Raw genomic sequence first — 21,800 nt, forward strand, 5'->3', positions numbered from 1 at the left:
GAGATATGTGTCTGAGGGTGGGAGAGCGACAGAAAAGAGAGACGTATGTCTATAGGTGGGAGAGCAACAGAAAAGAGAGACGTATGTCTAAAGGTGGGAGAGCAACAGAAAAGAGAGACATATGCTTGAGGGTGGGAGAGGAAGCCCACCCCCACCCTGAACAGCAATGGCAGGTACGACATTGAATCAGGAGCCACATGCCTCACATCCTTACTCTCCCATGAGGTCAGATTCGACCTGTCATATGCATCACACTGGTCTGCTGATCCTCCAGTCCACCTGAGGTAAGAACCAGTGCCAGGGTCATACGCGTGAGGGGGCAGCATCGTGGCCCCCACCTGGCGCTGCTATGGCGGAGGCATCACCAAATGTGTCCCCTTGGCTCAGCTGTGACTTTTGAAATCTTAATAGCAGGAAGTTCAGTGAACCAGGTCCTTTTGGACTTTTCATGGTGTGAGCTGGTGCTGCTGGTTCGGTATTTAGCACAGTCCACATGGTAACTGGCTGTTCCCCTCAAAGTTGATAGACAAACCCCGTCATCCCAACCCTAATGGAAGATGGGAGGTCCTCTAACCTCAACCCTAAGTATACCCCTAGCCCTAACTTTACTGATATAACCATAACATAACCCCAACCCTCTCTCCCCTAAACCTCATCCTGTTGTCTTTCAAGCTAGTGATTCTATTTTACTGTCTGTTAAACTCCGCTGGAGTTAAATCACGCCATTCATGCTTAGCATGCAGAGCACTAAAATCCTGAGTCACCGTTCCATCATTCTCCCCTCACTGTTCTAACTCCTGGGCTTAACAACATTTCCAGCTTTCTATGGCTGGGTTTTTGTACGTGACGTTTTTAATGGGTTTTTAATGGAAGTTTTCGCGCTGCTTCCTTGTCTGGCCCTCTTGTCATCTTTGGGTGGGACCCTCCTCTACTTAAGCTCCTTCCTGTTTATCGGTCTGGCTGAAGAAACAAAGCTCAGAGACGGTGCGGAGTTACGTAAGGCTGCCATGCCTCGGGGGGTTGCTCGTCGCTTGCTGAAAGAGGAAAAGGCACCGGCGTCCTGCTGACTCAGCACCAGCTCCTGCAGAGCAGGACTGATTGATCTCTAATCGCACCATTTCCAAACCAGAAGATTCCAGAGCCGAGCGAGAATTCCCAGATCACTGGTTACAGACCTGTGGCTTATCATAGGGGCACTTATGTTCTTCTTTGCTTCCCCTGTCTTTGCCAAGACATTCTTTGGCATTTTAACTACTTAACTAGAGCTTGAAATCCTTTGGAAACACCTACCCGACGTCAGTGGTGCGACCGAGTGTTTGGGCTCAGCCCTTGCACCTTTATGTTTTGCATCATGCGTTTGCTAATGGGGCAAATGAGGTTTCATGAGGCCTGGCTCTAGTTCGGTCAAGGGGGAGGTCCCCTGACAGGCTGCCGTAGCCTGCCTCATGGGTGAACATACGACACCATGTGACACGACGTCTGCGTGTTATTGGCCAAACCCGAGTCCTGGAAAGACTTGTCACCTTCTATTCATGGCCGGTCTCGTGTCGCACTCTTTGTTTTTGCAGCGGTAAGGCGGGACACCCCTTCTCTGATCTGCATCGATGTCTCAGGGCCTCAGGAAGTGTCCTGGAGCCAATGAGAGTCCTCTCTTGGCTGCTTCTACCTCAGGCAATTGTCCAATCATAACAGAGAACACATTCTGCCATCTCGCCTTCTGTCTCTCCCCCTTAGCCCCCCTCCCCCTCTAGTTTTCCTCCTCTGTGGACCACAGCGCATATTCTTTCCCTGCTCAGATTCATTGTTGCATCCCATTGCTGCTCACCTTAGCAACGGCGCTAATATCTTGGCAGTCTTTCCACTCACTAGTTTGTTTCTGTAGACAGTTATAGATACAAGACAAGGGCCTAGTTAGGGTCAAAGCCCCCCCTAACAATAACAGCAGGCAGATGGCCATGCATTTGTACACTTAAAGAAGTAATGGGTATGAAGGAAATTTCAGGGGGTGGGGGGGGTCAAACTCGTAAGGGTATAGTAGTCAACAGTGGATATGAATTATGTGACATCCATTCTTGGTCCAAACCCCTGACTGCAGTCGTCCATGCTGATAATTCCAGTATTTGTCTACAGGAAAGGCATATAAATTTGGCAGTATCCTCTGCTGCTGTTTCTGCATGTCCCCCCCCAGTCAGGGAATCTCTTGGCTGAGGGACGCCGCCTGCCTGTTGTGCAGCTTGTTTGTTTATCTCTTTGCTTTCTCCCCCTTTCCTTGTATCCCCTGGGAAAGGGGTGGAGTGATATGGTTTTTTTTCCCAGCATGCTCCGCTCCACAGCAAGCCACATCGCGGGCTGCATCGTCCAAACCCAAACCACAGCACACTGATGCCTAGCTACACTGGCTCGGTTTGGGCGTGACGGTCTGTGGAGAGGGGACTCCACGCTCATGTTAAACGCAAACGTGGCCGTTCACACGTGAGCATATATATATACACACACGATGTGCAAATTATGTAGAGAACAAATGCACACAACACAGCAGAGACACCCGTTTACAAACAGGCACATGTAAAGGGACCCCATGCACTAACACACAAGCACAAGTACATGCATGGTAGTGTTTCCGGATAAAAATATTTGTTTGCACTATACCCCAGTTCCCACGCACCACAGCATAGCGATCCCCCGGGCCTCCTTCCTCTTCCTCCTCCTCTTCCTCCTCCACCCTGTCCAACTGTGGTCACCCCTGCCCCCACTTAACCACTGCCTGCACTGACGAGATTGTCTCTGGAGCTGCAGGCCTTTTGCGCATCACAGTGAAACGCACACACACTGTAGAGGGAGAGAGAGAGAGAGAGAGAGCAGGGCAAGGAGAGAGAGAGAGAGACACACACACACACACATTTCGTCAGGGATACCAGAGGAGGACTGGAGGTGAGGAGGACTGAGAAATCAGAGGTTCAGATCACCAGAAGGCTGCCCGCACGTATGCATGTGAACGTGCGCACCTGAGCTTGGGTAGAGCAGACGGTCGTCAGCACAGACCTTTCCTCCCTGCCTGGCCTCTCTCTCCCTCGCCGCGGTAACCATGGCCAGTCAGCAGGATGCGGGCTTCTTGGAGATCAGCATCCGGTCCCTGCTGAAGTCGTGGGGTGGCCGTGAGTAGCGCCGGTCTCCTCCACGCTCCTACATGCTGCTGCATGCGTGTGCCAGCCTTGTTTACCTCATTGCCTCCGCTCTGGACATCGCTTGTCACCCTGTCTCCCCCTCCACCCTGCATCCAGCCGCAGCGTTCCGCCGCTGCCCCCTCTCTTTAGCTCCTTATTTGTTTTTTATTATTATTTTCCTCGGTCCCAGCTCTCTGCGTACACAATGACACAGCAGAGAGCTTGGTGGGCGCAGGGAGGGGGTGTTACTCTCGAGTACAGTCACAGAGCCCCCACCCCTACTCCCCAGGCTCACCTGCATCCCAAGCAAATGGTCAGGATTAATTCACTGTCACACAGTACCCTGGATTAATTACCAAGACGCAGCAGGAATGACTGCAGGATAAGTCAGGGTCCACTAGGGGGCGACCTGCTCCATTTGAGCTTCTGCCCTTCTATGTGCACTTTGAAGTTATGAAGATGGGCGGGGCTTTACGCCCCTTGAAACCATTTAACCGTTTCTATGTTCATACTGCTTACACTGGACGCAGACCAGTGGGCTTTGTGCAGACCCACCCGGGCGATGACGGGACTGAGGTCTGTCAGATCCGGCATAAAACACACAGGCCCTGCGACGACGGAGCCTTTACCCAGTGACATTAACGGACAAGCTGGTGGTTGCCCTGCCCAGAGGTCTGGACAGGAAGGGCACAAATCGGATAGAGGGGGGATGTGTCTGTCTGCTCCTTCATGGGCTGAATGCAAGCAGGTGCAGCCAGTTAGAAAGTGCAAAATCAGGTTCAGCAGGTGAAAGTGATGGATGGCCGCATGTTCTCTGTTTTTTATAGATGCTCATAGTGATAAAATTGAGTTTTTCCCCGTATTTGTGTGTGAAATGCATTGTTTGTTTTTTACTTCCTTTCTGTTTATTATCTGATTGTAAAGCCTGCTTTTTTAAATCATATCTTGATGACCTTCCCCCCCCCCCCCCAAGTTCAGCGAATTTTATCATCCAGATTTCAAAATACTCAGAAGAGTATTGCTTTTCTGCAAGCTGGCATATGCCACAGAATGATGTGCACCTAACCCTAAGCCTAACCCTGACCCAGTTGAAGAGTACAGGCCTAATCTCTGGAGATCCTTCTAACGGGGAGTGACCACTTGTGCTGTGGAGTGGTTTACATCATTGTGGGTGTGGCTTGTGGTGCAAGGGGGAGTGAGCTCACGGGAGATGTAATGTGAAGTAGCTTATGAGTTTGCTTGGAGTGTCCTGTAGCCGGGGGGAGTGGCCTGTATCTTTGGGGGGGTGACTTTTAGTATAGCTAATGTGAGAATCTGAAGCTCTGGTGTCGACCTCACTAGTGACATCACCTCTTTCACCTGTGAGAGGCAGTTATGGGTCCTGTGGCCTTTCATCTTCCAAAAGAGCCCAATGGGCTGCAGATGTAGATGAAACGCTGTTCATGAAAAGATCTTCGTGGATCTGGATCCATCATGGATCCCCTGTCCTGGCTGAGAGCTCTCGTGTGTAGGGAGGTGGGGGGGTCCTGGATGTGGGCGCAGGTGGGGATTATAATATCTGAGTGTATGCATGTAGATGCATCTCTCTCCTGCTGCATTGGACTAGATGGCCCAGTATCTGTCAGAACCCCCTCCGACAACCACTTCCCCAATAATTTAGATAGTACTTCTCATAACCAAAACAGCATAGGTTTTAAACTCAGGAGGGTATGTTTTACCTTTAGTACAGTTCAGTTAATGTTGAAATGAAAAAATAGTCCCATTGCATGCAACAAGAACATTTTGTTTATCTCTCCCCTTTCTCCCATTTTCCTTGTATTTCCTTGTAAATAGGTGCATTTGGTCTTCCTTTTGTTTTCAGATAGATAGATAGATAGATAGATAGATAGATTCATACATATATACATACATACATACATACATACTTACTTACTTACTTACTTACTTGGTTCCAAAGGACATTTCGGCATCCAGTACTTCAAATACAAATAAATGCACACAATTACACACACAGTTACACACACAATAGTAGAATAATACTCAGTATTGCTGAGGTAGCAAGTGCTTCTATGGGTGCTGTGTCAAAGGATTTGGACCTTATAAAATTATATCACTCAAAATAATTCCTTCTATCATACCATCCATAAAGCGTAAAGCATAAAGAGTCGGTACATATTGAAAGTAAGCAGACTGATCGATTTTAATGTAGAAAACAATAATCTGATTGGTTCAGTGATTATCTCTTGTCGTACATTCTGGTTTCTGTAAATAGTCACTTTTCACTGGTCACTGGTCAACTGCCAGGTATTTTTTGGATAACTGTCCAACTGTTAACAATTAAGCAAATTTGATTGGTTCTCTGAAAAGAATCACAGCTCTGACGAAGCTCCTCGATTGGCTGCCTTGCAAGTAATCAGATCCAATAGGCTGGCCCGGCTGCGTGTGAGAAGATGAGGTGCTGGCGGCTGCAGACAGGGTAGGGGCCGGGGTAGCTGGCGCGACAGAGACCCTCCCTGCGCTTAAACAAGCGTGTTATTCAGCACTGGCCATCTGGCTGCTCGGCACACAGTGCTTCTCATTGTTGTGTGCCGTAGACTCCGCGCCCTCGTGACGTAAGGCTGCCTTTTAAAGCCTTGTTGACCCCCATCCTCCTGGGTGGAGAGAGGTTAGAGGGGAGGGGGCCCACCTGTACTCGTAACACAGATTTCTTGAGGGTTTTTCATGCACTTTGCCTTCATGTTGTGCCTGCTTTCCCAGCCGGGCCGTTGCTGTTTAAATGCTTCACAGGTTCGGAGAGTTTAGGGTAGGCGTTGGTCCCCCCCCCCCCCCCCCCCCCACCCCGACATCACCGTCTCGCAGAAGGCCAGGGTCACTCTCTCATCAAGCGATTTCAACACACCTTTGACACGCAGTAACTGGAGAGAAAATTTCCAAAACTCACTTTGTCCATTTTTTTGTTGTTTTTGAGATGAGACCTGAAGTTCGGCTTCCTCGTCATATGTTACAGTATCGGGGGCCAAAACGCACTCCGTCCTCATGTAATCCAATGTAAATCTTTTGTTACATATCCAAATCTCACCAAATCTACAGGAATTTACTCAAAAACATATCCTGTGGACTGGGTGAGCTTTGGAAATTTGCTGTTCTGAACCTCATGAAATGAAGTCCAGGATAACCCTGCAGGACCGGACTCTACATGCTGAGACCTTTGATTTACCTGCTCATATTCCTAGCCGGTTATCAATTTCCTTGAAAACACATCCTGTGGACTGAGTGAGTTTCGGACGTTAGATGATCAGTTGTACCTCTTCGTTCTTGTTAACGATCATATGCAATAAACTGACCCACAAGCAATTAAGGATCTCGGTCTTGTATCCATAGGTGGTCCGTCTGACCCTTCATCCCCATGCACCTGAACACCATAGAGTATGTCAGCTGTTCTGGCCAAGAGTGGTGACCTGAGCATAGGGGACGTGGGGGGGGGGAGGGGGAGTGGCAGACATGCTGATACGTGGATATACAGGAGTTGTGGTCCATCCTATCATATCCCTTCTTTGTCAGGTTGCCAGCCAATCATATGGGCTTAATTGGGCTGGAACTGTTGTCATTGGTGCTGAGGCTGCTCAGAGTCACCCTTCTCGTACGGTTACTGTGCGGCGGCCTTTTTGCGGGGAATGCGTCTCACACCTCCAGGAGACGTTCAGTGAGGGTTTATAGCCTCGTCCGATTTTAGCGCTGGAATTTTGAGCATCTCAGCTTTGAGGCAGCAGTGTGTCGCTAGGAATACACACACGAGCGAGACCCTAACCGGTATTTTAAAAAAAAAAGAAACACTATTTCTGTGGAATGATAATGTGCAACGGGTCTGGCGAGGGATCACGGTCGGAGAGGTCAACAGTTAATGGTTCACTCAAGCATGGCAAATTAAAACAGGCAGGGGTTCGAGTGGGCTGTCGGGATCAGCAGTAGCAAGAAGTGTGAAAACACTGAGGGGACTCACGTATAGCCTGACGCACACTCTCTGGCAGAGGGGGTGGGACGCACTGTCCTGTTACTGTATACAGTCTTTGTTCAGGGGGGACAACCAGGTAAATAAGGAAAGTAAATCCCGAAGAACACTTTCATATTTTGATTGTGTTTGTTACTACAAGGAAGGAAGCCTGTTTGTTTTGAAGCTAAGCAGCTTTTTAAAGTCTAAAAGTGCTGAAACATTTTGTTCATCGTCTGCTGTCATATGTTGTTCCATATTGAGTTTCCTTGGTGTGATGCTTGAAATAATATGATAGGTAAACAAATGTGTGTGTGTGTGTGTGTGTGTGTGTGTGTGTGGGCGTGTGTGTGTGTGTGTGTGTGTGTGTGTGTGTGTGTGGGCGTGTGTGTGTGTGTGTGTGTGTGTGTGTGTGTGTGTGTGTGTGGGTGTGTGTGTGTGGGCGTGCGCTGGGTTTCTGGCAGCAGTGTGCACCCCAGAGGATAAATATAGCCCTGTGCAGGACCTCCCTCATCTCTGGCCCTGCCTGCACAGGACCCATCCCGACCCTCGCTGTCACAAAGCAGGAGAAAGCTGGAGTGGTGTGAACGTCCACACGGGCCTGGGAGAGAGAGCATGGCCTGGTGCAGGGCAGGCATCCTGCGGGGGGGTCCGGCTCTGGATTAGCACGGGGGCTGCGTGCCGTACTTTCTCTCTCTGCGTGCGGAGTCGCTGTCAGCGCCACCATGGAGGTGTCACATGTTTGCCTGAGCAGACTCAGTGTCATCAGCTTCATCAAGTGTCTGGGTACGTGAGCATATGTGTGTGTAGGCAGGAGGGGGTGTCCTGCATGTGGGTGCGGGTGGGGATTATAATCTCTGCGTATGTAGATGCATGAACATATGAGTATCCATGCTCGTGAGTATGGTGTGTGTGTGTGTGTGTGTGTGTGTGTGTGTGTGTGTGTGTGTGTGTGTGTGGAGCCTGATGTATGCTAATACAGTGTCCCCACCTGGTTTGATAAATGTCATGTTTTAATGAGTTCATATGCATAATAACCTATTTTGTCATGAAAGTTTATATGCAGACTGGACTGGTACTCTGCTTCTCAAGCGTGTGCGTATGTGTCACGCGGAGCACTTATGCTTTTGCTGAGGATGATGTTTAAATTTGTGATGGGAAAGAGATTCTCAGCTCGCCGAGAACCTTCCCCCCCGAGCGTCTCACCGTGCCGAGATATGGGGGTGGAAGGTTCTGACAAACTGAAAATGACATATGAAACAATATATTTTATTTGGGGACTTAGTTATAGCCTTATTCTAGGTTGTCTGTTATGTTTAATTTTGCACTTTTTATGTTTTTATATTTTATTACTGCTTTCAGGTTTCATGCCTTTAAAATCCCAGTCAATATATTTAAAACATAGGGGCCTTTAAATTATATTACTTGACTTAATTCCTGGTGAAAGCCATTAGCTTGTGAAATCATGCAGGAAGCAGTGATTTCACCCAGTCCGTTACTGACCAGCATCAGCACTCACTGGCTGTCTGTGAGCTTGTCTGCTCAGGACTGGGTGGCTTGTGGACGCTGCAGTTTCTGTCTGTGGTCTTTCGCCTTTTAAGTAGTAGAAGAACCTACCATTGATTTTGATTCTCCTAAATGATTGGCTAATTCATACTTTCTGTTTTCTTATTGGTCATTTTTTTTACCACTTTTTGCCAATGAATCTGACAAATATACGGTTGCTATGACAGGAAATAGCCATCTTCAACAGACCGTCGTCCAGTCATAGGTCAAGGAGCAGGTTCTCCACCCCCTCTCCAGTCGTGAACAGTTCACACCCTCATGCCGATTTCCTTGGTCGCCCGGTACGGCACATATGTTACGCAGATCCGACCTCCTGATTGTATGGTAGGCATTAGCAGGCGTGTTCCGCCAGTCCAATTCAATGATGGTGTGATCTGGTGGTAGGTTGCATGTGTTCTGCCGATCCAGTCTGCTGATTCTATTTATGTGCATTGAGGTGCTTGGACCCCATTTCTTCAGACATGTTGCATTTGCTGTTGGCTGCTACGCACAGGGACGCTATACGATCGGGAGACGCACTAGTAATCTGACACAGCAGGAATGCAATGGCGTAAAGATTTAACAGCACTGGTCGCAAGTGGGATATTCCCCCTGCCCCCCCCATGCCCCCTCCCCCCAGCCCCATGTAAGGACAACGATTCCTCATCAGGCAAATGAAAATAGCAGCTGTGAGCCAGGGCGTGTTTAGCTCGACTAGGTCTGATCATCTGGGGGGGGCATAGAGGAGTAGAGATTCACTCTAAAAGTCTCTCATAATGAACATAATTATTGTAAGCATTCGGGCAGACGGCCTGATATCCAGCTGGGAATATGAGCGGATAATCCCGAGGTCTTTCATACTGTGTTCTGCAGGGCTGCGCTGGCCTGGACTCTCACTCATTCCATTATGATTTGAGGAACAAATTTCCAAAAGTCACTTAGTCCACCAAACATGTCTTCAGGAAGATTTCTGTAGACCTTTGCAGCTTTGTAAATTTGCTCTTCATTTAGGTTTAGGCTTAAGTGGACAGAAAGTTTACGACTAAGCTTTACACTCAAAGAGCTGTGAGATTGAGCCCCCAAACAATCTAAATCTGTGTTTCTCAACCCTTGTCCTCGCGGACGCCAAGCTTCCTCACTCTTCCCTGCTAGACAGTCCACACTTTTGCTCCATTTCAGCTCCCGGTAGGAAAAATGTGGTCTGTCTGGGGTCCCCCAGGGCCGGGTTGAGAAGCATTGATCTAAATAGAACCCGGAGCCCCCTACTTGGCTAGTTCTCACAGATCATACTCAATTTCATAATCCACTAAAACAATATGCAGGTAGAGCAGGACTGGATGAGAGGGACACGTGACTGATGTTACATGTTAAAGCATCATTCACAGTGTCTTGAACGGCAGACAAATGATGCTTAGCGGTTATATATTTGATTGGGTGTCATCTAACTGTATGTGTGTCTGGGTGTCTCCTAGCATCGCCGACTGGAAACCGATACAACAAGCCCCCCATCCCCCCAGCAAGCAGCACCCAGGTCGACCGCAGGGGCCCGCCAGTCATGACGGCCCTCAGTGTGGATCCTGAGAGCCGGCCGGGCGAGTACGTCCTCAAGAGCCTGTTTGCCAACTTCACCACGCTGTCGGAGCGCAAGATCCGTATTGTCATGGCCGAGCCCCTGGTAAGCGGTGGCTGTTGCCTTCATCATCATGAGTTTGGTCATCATTGTCACAACAGTCACTGTAAGCACTACAGGACAGAGCAATGAGTAATGGAGTGTTCTGAACATAACTACTATGTGCTTTCTTAAAAGTATTTACGGTGGGTATTGTGGACAAAGTGGCAGCGAAGCATTGTGGGTAATCAGCTACTCAGAGGCCTCAGTTTGGCACTGTGGGCAAAATGGCAGTGAAGCATTGTGGGTAATCAGATACTAAAAGGCCTCAGTTTGGCACTGTGGGCAAAGTGGCAGTGAAGCATTGTGGGTAATCAGATACTAAAAGGCTTCAGTTTGGCACTGTGGGCAAAGTGGCAGTGAAGCATTGTGGGTAATCAGATCCTAAGAGGCCTCAGTTTGGCACTGTGGGCAAAGTGGCAGTGAAGCATTGTGGGTAATCAGATACTAGGAGGCCTCAGTTTGGCACTGTGGGCAAAGTAGCAGTGAAGCATTGTGGGTAATCAGATATTAAAAGGCCTCAGTTTGGCACTATGGGCAAAGTGGCAGTGAAGCATTGTGGGTAATCAGATACTAAAAGGCCTCAGTTTGGCACTGTGGGCAAAGTGGCAGTGAAGCATTGTGGGTAATCAGATGCTAAAAGGCCTCAGTTTGGCACTGTGGGCAAAGTGGCAGTGAAGCATTGTGGGTAATCAGATGCTAAAAGGCCTCAGTTTGGCACTGTGGGCAAAGTGGCAGTGAAGCATTGTGGGTAATTAGATACTAGGAGGCCTCAGTTTGGCACTGTGGACAAAGCAGCAGTAATGCATTGTGGGTAATCAGCTACTCAGAGGTCTCAGTTTGGCACTGTGGGCTAAGTGGCTGTGAAGCATTGTGGGTAATCAGATCCTAAGAGGCCTCGGTTTGGCACTGTGGGCTAAGTGGCGCTAAAGCCAGGGTTGCCAATTGTCACGCATCTGGTATGACACTCATGCGTTCGGACTCTCACACTCACACAAGAAATCTTATGGCAAATCTATATTATTCTGTTATAAACCTAAAATTAGCTACATCAAAAGCATGGGGCAGATTACAATCCATACAGGTTGTTTACAAGGAAAAAAAACTCTTACATACATGTAAATGCATGTGCAGACTTGCCTTGAACTGAAAATTTCACTCCAACCAAGCTGACCTAAGTTGGCAACCCTGTACTGAAGCATTGTGGGTAGCCAGCTGGTCCTGGCTTTGCACTTGCTCTGCTGTCTCCATAATTTGATTACAGGAAAAAAGCAGAGAGGGGAGTACATCAAGTGAAGGCAGAGAAGCCTGCACGGTTAATGAAAGTAATAACCTCTAACTGTGTTTTCCTGGGCCCTGAAGGTTGTTCCTCAGCAAAACAAAGTGTTTTTTTTTTTGGTCTCGGTCTTCATCTCGGTGGCTGTGTGCATAAACAGCTCACAGAGATTGACCTTCCCCCAGGTGAACACAAAATGGTCCCAGGAGATAACATGAGAGAACGGGACAAACAGTGCATCTTTGCGGAGTGGCCGTGTGCATGAAAATGACCTGGTTACCCCCATCTTTTGGTTTCTCCAGTCAATGTGACCCTCTGTGTCCCTGGATGGTGCTCGACAGTGTGTGAATGGGAGCGAATGGCATTTACAATAGTGACAATATTAATCAACTGTGTTGGTAAATGACCAACTAAATTTTAACCGAGAGTACCATTCAGGTGGGGGGGAGGGAAGGGGGGCGCAAAGCCACAGTGACAGAAGCCTGGGCAGTACACAAGCTGGTCTGCACCTCCAGTGGGTGGATCGAGCTAGTCTGAGGAGGTGGGGGAGGGTCAAACTGGGGACGAGAGCATCGAATGTCCATTGGGCTGTGGGACATTTACCAAGAGGCTCCGCACAGGCTGTCGGATGACCCCCCCACCCAGACACTCCACGTCATGCTGGAAGAAGGTCCGTAACGAAAATGCAAAGTCAGGGGTCAGTGCAGTATGTGGGCTGTGGACACATGCAAGAAGGCATCACTATGGGGAATGAAATGCCAGGAGAAGTGTACTGGGGGGCCGCGGCCAACATGGCGGGTCAGCCTGGAAGACGCCCGAACAAGGCTTCAATGTTTCATCTATGTTGTAGGTCCCTGATCATCACATACTCACAAATGCCGATAAACTCATGTGGCTGTCCATGCTGTTTAAGCATCATTTGGACATTCCTGGGCCCTGAAGCCATAACTTTAACCATCTTGCAATCAGAAAGAAAATATCCTTTTCTGCCCGATATCATGGGGAGACATCATGTTTTGTATTTTGGTTTCGTCTAGAGTGCTAACAGCCCCCGCCATACCCCCCACTCCCCCACCACCGTCCCCTTGCTGGCCAAAGAGATAAAAGACTGGGAATAGTAACCGGGCTGTCTACCGTTAGGCCCACTGCATGCTCTTGGGCTCATATGAGGCCTGTAGGTGTTAAGGGTCCCAAATGGTGACAGTGGTCACATGACACAGGGGCCGGCCCTAAAAATCAGCCGCATTGTAGGGTTTTTAACACCCACAGCTGTCAACCTGACACAAGTTATTTTAAAACAGTTGTCGCAAATGCACATTTTACCAGCAGTGCATTGCTAATTCCGCCTAGTTGCTCAAACTGAGCACCACCTGAACACCTTGGCCTGCTGGCATGAGTCTGGCTGAGCACCAAATGCTCTGAGCAGCTCTGTAATTGGTCAGAAAATGGGGTAGGGGCAGCAGGAACACCACTTTAAAGTGTTTGACCTTTCGCTTCAGGTGTGTCACATAACCAGACCATCTTCTGGGTCTCCATGCCAGGACCACAAGTGACCTTTCAGTTCCTCTCTGATGTGGGGGTAAAGGGGGGTATTAATTACCATGGAAGTGGCCCCAGGCATTTTTCTCCAAATGCTAACTGGGAGCATGTTCTCACCACCCAGGTAAATGAATTCTTGAATTTTTGTGCTGCCCATGTGTCAGTAGGCATGACCAGTGTGGGGGAAGGGGGGGGGTCACATGACCTTTGGGGTGCACATGAATGGGGGACATTAAAAAAGCAAGTTTGCTATGTGGCACACAGTTAAATAGTTTAGAAGCAATTTTAGACTTATTATTTTAAAACTATTTTAGGCTGTAAGTTGTTAGCAAATAAGCTTGTCATACTGATATGCTTTTTGTTGACAGGAAGTGAGCAGAAGTATCAGAAAAAGGGCAAACTGAACTTGGGTTAAGACTCAGCATTTTGCTCCAAAAGTGCGGCTCGTGCGATTAACCGCGGCCTGGCATTCCGGTCATTCCCATGGTGTGCGCTCAGAGCGAGCCGCCCAACGGGAAGGCGCTCCCACTTTGATAGGACTGAGTTATGGCAAGAATGGCAAGAATCCAGGCTGGGCGCCACAGCTGGGCCTCGATCCCTGGGGCCGTTTGGGACCCCAGCGGGAGGCTAATGACCCACATTACCTGACTTCACCCCCAGAAGCAGCAGGGCTCTTTTAATGGTGTAAATGGAGATGTTGTGAAGTGTATATATAGTACTGTGCAAAAGCTTTAGGCTGCCAATAAAAATTAGGTTTAAATTATTGCTATGATTTTACACTAAGGGGCCAAAAGTATGTGGACACCAGCTTGTCCAGCTTCTCATTCCGCAACCAGGAGTACTGATATAAAGTTGGTCGGCCCATTATTGCTCTATCAGTTTCTACTCTTTTGCAAAGGCCCCCCATTAGGTGCCGGAAGACGCTGGTGGGAAGTTCAATCATTCAGGTTGGGTATCGATGTTGAGTTGGGGTAAAATAGTAGCCCATGGAATGAATGGGCAGAGATTTTCACATTAAGGTAGGAGTAGGCAGCCCTGGTCCTGGAGTACCGGGATCTAGCAGGTTTTCCATTCTACCCGGCCTCTGATGAACCACAGCTGATCTGGAACAGAGAATAACTCAGCAGGTAGGATAGAAATCCTGCTGGCTACCGGCACTCTAGGATCAGGGTGTCCTACGTCTGCACTAAGGCAGCCTTTCAGTTTGTCAGCACTCACCTTAGCCAACTGCAACTGACCTGACTGCAAAAGGGCTGGACATCAGCAAGACGCACAAACTAAAGTGACACTCAGGGGGGAGTAAGATTTGAACCTAAGACCTATTGCACTGCAGTTAAATGCTCTACACTGAGATATACTCCCACAGGCTAGCTATTCCCATTGGTCGATCAGGTCCCTTTCTATGAGGTCGTCTAGCCTATTACTTCATAACAGGACTTGCTTCCAGAAGTGTTGACCTTCACAATCACTTCACTTGCAGTTGACCAGAGCAGAAATGTGGCGAACTGACCGGCCGTTGCGGGGGGCTCCCCTAATATAATGGTAGAGGAAACACTGTTGTAGGAAAGATGCTGTCCTATGATGGTGCCAAGTGGAAAATCACTAAACTGTCCTGTAGAGCCATCCGTTCTGCTGCAAGTGATCGTTGCAGGAGATTGTGAGTGTGTGCTTAATGATACACCTTGTCAGCTACGCGTGTGACGTAATGAGTCAATTCCTCTATCTGTTTAATAGCTATGTCCACATATTATTGGTCATACCGTATGTGTCTTTAAAAGTGTGTTAGCTTAGCTGTTTCAAAACCTATGATATTCGCAGTCCAATATACCAATGTATTTGTTGACGTAACCACTAATATAAAATGTTTAGCCAGTCTATTTGAGAATTAAATAAATAATCTGGTTGTGAAATTTTACAAATACCTGGGGTGCCCCTTAAGAGAGGACTGGGGACCAAGGACTTCTTCTAAGTACTGTATATTACAATTACAGTGGTACCTCAGGACGCGAACTTAATCCGTGCAGAACTCGGGTTCGAATTCTAAAAAGTTAGAGTTCTGATCGAATTTTCCCCATAAGAAATAATGTAAAACCAATTAATTGGTTCCCGGCCCCAAAAGATTACACTTAAATATGTTTATTTTAGCAATTAAACACAAAATGAACAGGATAAAACAAGAATAGCATTTTTTCTTAATGGCTTTCAAAACGATAAGTTATGTACAATAATACCACCCCTGTCCTGTCCCGATAGTCAGCTCCTCCGTGTGCCACGCCCCCTCGTTAACCTCGTGTGGAAACCCCGTGTTTCCACGAGCCGTTTCTGGTTGTTGTCATTAATCCTCTGTATTTAATTTGCGTTTCAGTTTGTTTCCTCAGTCCGGTCATTGTGGTGTTCTGCTTGTTCTCAATTAAGTCCTGTCCCGGCTCGGTAGATCGTGACAGCACCAAGCCATGCCCCAACACGGCGCCAACACTAGGCTATGCCATGCGGTCCATTGTTTATTATTATTACTCTATATTCGTTAATTTGTTCGTAAATCGCAAACTTTTAGGTTGTAACATTTGTACAACTATTGCGTAACGTTTTGGTGAGCAATGGCTACCAAAATGATAAAGTACAGTGTATTACCTGACATTTTCAATAAAAAAGCCCTATCACCAACAAACGGTGCTGTCACAGCGAATGCGAGGCTGAGACTGAAGCGTCACCCTTTGTTTCCGCTGAGAGACGTGCCGCGTGACTCATTTCCCCCGCACGTACGACTTATATTAGGTCGGCGTTCACGGTTCGACTTCTGAGATTCAGATTGAGTTCTAGGTCATTTTTTTCGAACTGGTTGGTTCGAATTTTAAGAAATTCCAGTTCTAATGAGTTCGAGAACTGAGGTACCACTGTATTTCATATCATCACAACTGTTCTGTGATCACTGTCAACCATGGGATTTGAAACGGTGACCTTCCAATTACAAGCAGAGACCTATCCTGCAGTCACAAAACACTGTGAGTCTGTGTCACTCAGTGTATTGGAGGTCTGTGACTTGGTTCAGACCTGGGACTGACTGAGAATGAATATTTATGTAACTGGTATTTGGATGTTGTGGGCGTTTGTTCTGGAGCAGCGTGTTACCCAGAATCTCAGCCTGGGGTTGTCATGTGCTCCATGAAAGGTCTGAAGGGGTTGGGGGGGGGCAGACTGTGGCAGGAATGCTGGCTGAAAGTCTATGGCTTTTACCTTTAGAGGTGTTTGGTAACTGGGCATCATCAGGGTCTCCGGTCAAGCCTGGGAGTGACTGGGAATAGATGTATGTAGTGCTGGGTATCATGCGGCCTGTCATGGGCTGGGGTGAGACAGCAGAAACGCAGCCTTAATACTGTTTGACCTTTAACTTCAGTGTGTCAGGTAACTGTACCATCTTCAGGGTCTCCATGCCAGGACTGCAAGTCACCTTTCAGTTCCGCTATGCTGCAGGTAGAGAGGGGGGGTGGGGGTATTAAGGCCATGGATATGGCCTCTGCTGTGTCTCTCCAAATACTAACTGGGAGCATGTCCTCGCCACCCAGGTAAACTCTTGATATTTTGTGCTGCCCAAGTATCAGTAGGTACCTGTATGGCTGTGCCTGTCTGACATGCTCCTCTTTGTTCTGTTGTGTAGGAAAAGCCAATTACAAAATCCCTTCAGAGGGGAGAGGATCCGCAGTTTGACCAGGTAAGTGTGTGTATATTGACACTCTTCCACTGGCATACAGGAAACAGGCCCGATCTGTACCCAAGCCGCGCCACCAAGAGTCACTAGTTACATCACAGTTCCAGCTCGCTTCGATCTTCCCCTGCAGAAGGGGGTGCGGTACAGGCTGCGCCGGACTTGGAGAGCAGCAGTGCCGTATAACTGAAGAGACACTTTCTGTTCACACAGTGTACATCACAGTTAACTATGTGCTAATTTCTGCTAGCATGTCTAGAATTACCGTGTTATGTTAGCATCAAACGCTACTGGAATTAGGGTTCGCGTTTGTAAATTTGCTTTACGAGTCCCTTCCATTTAGCGGTTCTGTGGTTCTTCATTAAGTAGGTAGCTGGAAATGTTCAAGCTCCCTGTTATCAGGAATGCAATAATACATTTCGATGTGCGACGCAAGCAATAATGAATAATATACGGAATATAACCTTTTTTCCTTCTAATAATCCACGCGTATTGATGCAGATCACCAGTATTTCCGTGCATTTTGGCTGAATCAGATGGTGGTGCTGTGTTTGGTCTCGCTCTCGTCTGTGGTCAGGGTCTCGCTCACGTGTCAGTGCAGGTACAGTTCAGGTACGGTTTGTATAATTTACAATGGAAGTCTCTTTGCGGTACGGTTCCTGGGTTCCTGGGTTCCTGGTGGCAGTGGAAAAGTGTGGACCCCGCCGTCCGTGGGGTTGAGAATGAGTAATATGCACGTGCCACACATCCACCCTATTCAGCCTAGTCATACTTCCTGTGTCTCATTGATGTGCTTGGACGCACCTGCTGACACGCTTCTCGCATACTTCTCATATTGTACTTCTATTATGTTCTGAAGCAATTAGGCTAAGTGCTGCACCAGGGTTCAGAGGTACAGGAACAGGAGCTGCAGATCCATTAAGCTGTATACTGTCTGCAGCATAGATCGGATATTAGGCAGCAGGTTTATGAACCGATCATGTGACCTTAAGTGCGCACTCTGCATCATCAACACCCATCATCCTGTTTCTGCAGCTGATCAGCACCATGAGCTCGCTGGCCGAATACTGCCTCCCCTCCATCCTGCGGACCCTGTTCGACTGGTACCGGAGGCAGAACGGACTGGAGGACGAGTCCCACGAGTATCGGCCCAGAGCCAACACCAAGTCCAAAAAGTGAGGATGTAACTCATGCCCCGTTGTTGTCTTGTCCTCCCACACTGATCAAGCAGTGATAGGTATGTCACTCCTGACAGAGGTGGTCGATAGGCAGCTAACTTTACAGGCGACTCTGGTAGCCTGTTCTGGGGCACCAATAGCATGCATGCCTCGACGAGATTGATGGGATACCACTCAACTAAGACCCGCCTTCTTCGCAACCTAACTACAATCCAAGAAACTTTGTTACATTACAATTTTTTTAATAGACACTTTTACCCAAAAAAATTTCTTTGGCATAAGGGACTTGATCAGGGACCCAGTGGTGAAATCTTGATTTTTTTTGACCCAACAACCTTCCCTACTGACCCACTGGGCCACACGCTGCATTCTTTTTCGGCACTGCTCCTTCTTCTCTTAGTTAAATCTTTTCTTCTTTTCACAATTAGCAGCTCCTGAAAAACAGGACAGCTCTTTAATTACTTTGTTCCAATGCCTAACCTAACCTGGGTCGGCTGTTCCCTACCCCTCGCTACAGAACAATGGCAGCGGCTGCTATGTAACTTGTGAGCATCTCCTGAATCGAAGGGCTGTGTTTCTCACTCGCTCTAATACAGTGGTCAGGTTACCATTAATGTACTCAGGCTATTCAGACTGAGCCAGTAATGAGGGCCTTTTGTTGCTGTTATCAACACATCAAGCATCAGCCATTTATGCAGGAACCAGCTACTGTCTCAGCCCCTTAAAGTCGGCACTCTTATTGCGTGTGTGTGGAAAGTAGCCAAACAGCACATGTTGTCTAATACAGTGCTTCTCGTACCAGTCCTTGAGGACCCCCAGACGGTCCACGTTTTTGCTTCCTCTCAATTCCCTGGGAGCTGGGAGGGAGCAAAAACGCAGAACGCCTGGGGGTCCCTGAGGACTGGCTTGAGAAACGCCGGTCCAGTGGATGTTTGGTGTTTCTCTTTCCTTCTCCCCCTTCACTCTCTTTCTCTCCCCCATTTGCTTAATTTCAGTGATGAGCAGCAGAAGGATTACTTGCTTGAGAGGCGGGATCTGGCCATCGATTTTATTTTCTCTCTAGTGCTAATCGAAGTCTTAAAACAGGTAATTTCCTCCTTTTATACACGCGCAATCCTCTTCAAAAGCCAGGAGGACGTAAAACATCAACAAAAGTGTGATGTGGTGTTTGAAATTTTCAAGATTAAAGATTTTTGTTAGTCACGAGCATGAATGTACTTGTGCACCTGCAGTGAAATTGGCACTATTCCAGACAGTGCAACAATTAGACAGGTAATACCAAAAATAGAGAAAAATATCATATAAAAAGTAAAGATAAAATGGTTAAAAGAGAATATTTAAGAAATGCTTTTGAAGTGCAACTTGCGTCAATATTTACTTGATGATGTTAAACATCCAAATATTATGAACGTTATGAAAACACGGCCTGTTTCTGCAGGCACTCTTGATCTGAGAGTTTTTTTTTTTTAAAAAAGATTCTTATGTTTTGCTTACTTTTCTGACCAGATTCCACTCCATCCACTCCTGGACAACCTCATCCAGGAAGTCGTCAATGTGGCATTTAAGCACTTTAAATACAAAGAGGGGTAGGTTCTGAGTATGTAATTGATGTAGAGTTACCCAATTTGCTGAAATCCAGTTCTTGCGCAGATGCTCTTAGCCGTGAGCCGGCGAGCTCCAGCATCTGGCTGTTCACATCCTGCCTGTTTTTTTGCGTTGTGATCTGTCCTCTGATTGGTTGTACCGCTTACTCTGCTCTTGTTCAGGTACCTCGGGCCCAACACTGGTAGCATGCACATTGTAGCTGACTTATATGCAGAAGTGGTGGGAGTTGTGGCCCAGTCCAGGTGGGTCAGCGTCTTCGTATGCATGTATCTGTGTGTGTGTGTGTGTGTGTGTGTGTGTGTGTGTGTGTGTGTGTGTGAGGTTTGCATACTGTAGATCACATTTGTGATGTACACCAAAATGTCCCCAAATTTTCGTAAAACCTGAAACTTCCTTACTTTTAGGGACACTTTTTCAGGTCCCCATTTGGATGACCTCGATTTTATAAAAGTCTGTGAATGCAATCAAAAAAATAATTGTATTTTGGTTGGTTGCTTGTGGTTAAGGTTAGAGATGGGTGGGGGTTAAGGGTGTCGTGATTGGGATCAGGGTGTTTCATATAGAAATGAATGGACGGTCCCCATTTAGATAGGTATGCCGGTGTGTGTGTGTGTGTGTGTGTGTGTATGTGTATAAAAGTACCTGTGTGCATGTCTGTGTGTATGTGCCTGTATCTGTGTGTGTGTGTGTGTGTGTGTGTGTGTGTGTGTGTGTGTGTACACACTGTCCTTGTCCCTTCAGTTCACATTTGTTCTGTCGATGGTGCGGCAATTCAGTGACAAGATGCCACCCCATCCTGTGTTTCTTCTCGGAAAGACGCCAACATACAGCGAGGAGGGCAGGCAGAGGTCATACCCCCCCCCCCCCCCCCCCCCAACCCAGCTCCCTGCCAAATGCCGCTCTAAACATAGAGCTGGATGAGATCCTACCCTTGCGGTGGCTTTGCTGGGGGTGGGGGGGGTGGTTCGTCCTGGCAGAGGCCTGAGGCCGTATCACTTAGAGGAATGCTTTTTCGACATTAACAGTGCTGCCAATATGCTCTTTCAAACAAAGTCACGTGTCAAAAAACAGTTACTGACAATTATGAAATCGGACGTCTGTTAAGTATAATCCCATCAGCATCCCTGCAACAAAAATTCAGCAGGCAAATGAAAATTAAAATTTGTTTATGTTTATGATACATTAGGATTTAACTCGTGTTTATCATGTAAGCATGTTTTTCACTGGAGTCCTTGTAGTCCCTTTGGTCATGGTGAAAAGTAATGAATTGCGAGATTTGGGTTGTTTTGAGACTTGTGGTTCTCTTCTAGTAAACAGGGATTGAGAGGGTTGTTTTTCTCTTGTATGGACGCATGTGTCCAATGAGCATCAAGCCGCAAGCTCGTGATCGCCTGGAGGCGAGCCTGAAGCCAGGCACTGGAGGCAGCTGATTGGCCCTGCTCTCAGCTGTGGTTAAGTCACTCCATGTCTCTGCAGGGACCTCACCCAGGGTTTGTTGTTATTGCCAGACGCACATAGGTCACAGTTAGGTTTGTGGCAGAGACACTGATCTCGGGATCAGTGCTGAATATAACCACAGTCCATTCACTGCTTTCCCAGGAATGTGGTCCAAGGAATCTACATGGCTTAACTCAAACCAGCAAGGAGGTCACCATAGAAAGGAGGTCCTTAAGAGACGAGCTTTATCTCGGAGCCTCTGTGGTTTGGCTGATGCACAGCAGTCAGCTGCACTGCATCACTAAGTCACTGCTGGACCTGTGGGCAATGTCCGTTTTTAGTAGTGTCCTAAATCCCTGACCTGTGCAGTTTACGTGTCATTCAGTGATCTCCTCTCCATATGTACTGTGTGTCCATTTCAGTCCTGTTTGCTGAATATTTATTTCAGTAAATATTGGGTCTTATCAATTGAATGCTCAGTTTAATAGCATTTCAGTCCTATGCACTGAATGTTATCTCAGTGGTACTTCAGTTCCGTGTACTGAATGCTACTTTTAGCAGTTCCCCAACACTATTTAATCTTCAGTCGCTTAAATTTCACTTTCCAGTCAGTTAATATCTTTGTCACTTGACTTCTGGTGCACTGATCATTACATCTTTCGTTGTCCCATATATCGCGTGTCTTATGTGTTTCTG

General features: G+C 47.5%; 1 protein-coding gene across 10 annotated transcripts in view; it reads left to right on the forward strand.

Moving 5' to 3' along the window:
* Nucleotides 1-21,800, forward strand: part of fryb (furry homolog b (Drosophila)) — a 78,949-nt gene that overhangs the window by 17,898 nt on the left and 39,251 nt on the right. For 7 of the 10 annotated variants that reach the window (XM_048982769.1, XM_048982768.1, XM_048982771.1 and 4 more), the window contains exons 2-7: nucleotides 10,170-10,372; nucleotides 16,837-16,890; nucleotides 17,920-18,059; nucleotides 19,058-19,148; nucleotides 19,569-19,648; nucleotides 19,829-19,909. In XM_048982769.1, coding sequence (XP_048838726.1) covers nucleotides 10,253-10,372; nucleotides 16,837-16,890; nucleotides 17,920-18,059; nucleotides 19,058-19,148; nucleotides 19,569-19,648; nucleotides 19,829-19,909 — 566 coding nt within the window. In that variant the 5' untranslated portion in view covers nucleotides 10,170-10,252. Of the gene's footprint in view, nucleotides 1-2,947; nucleotides 3,156-7,660; nucleotides 7,939-10,169; nucleotides 10,373-16,836; nucleotides 16,891-17,919; nucleotides 18,060-19,057; nucleotides 19,149-19,568; nucleotides 19,649-19,828; nucleotides 19,910-21,800 lie in introns of those variants that run through there. The other 3 variants (XM_048982766.1, XM_048982773.1, XM_048982767.1) reach the window with 2 other exon arrangements.

Source organism: Brienomyrus brachyistius, chromosome 18 (genome assembly GCF_023856365.1).
Source record: "Brienomyrus brachyistius isolate T26 chromosome 18, BBRACH_0.4, whole genome shotgun sequence".
In the NCBI taxonomy this organism is placed as follows: Eukaryota; Metazoa; Chordata; class Actinopteri; order Osteoglossiformes; family Mormyridae; genus Brienomyrus; species Brienomyrus brachyistius.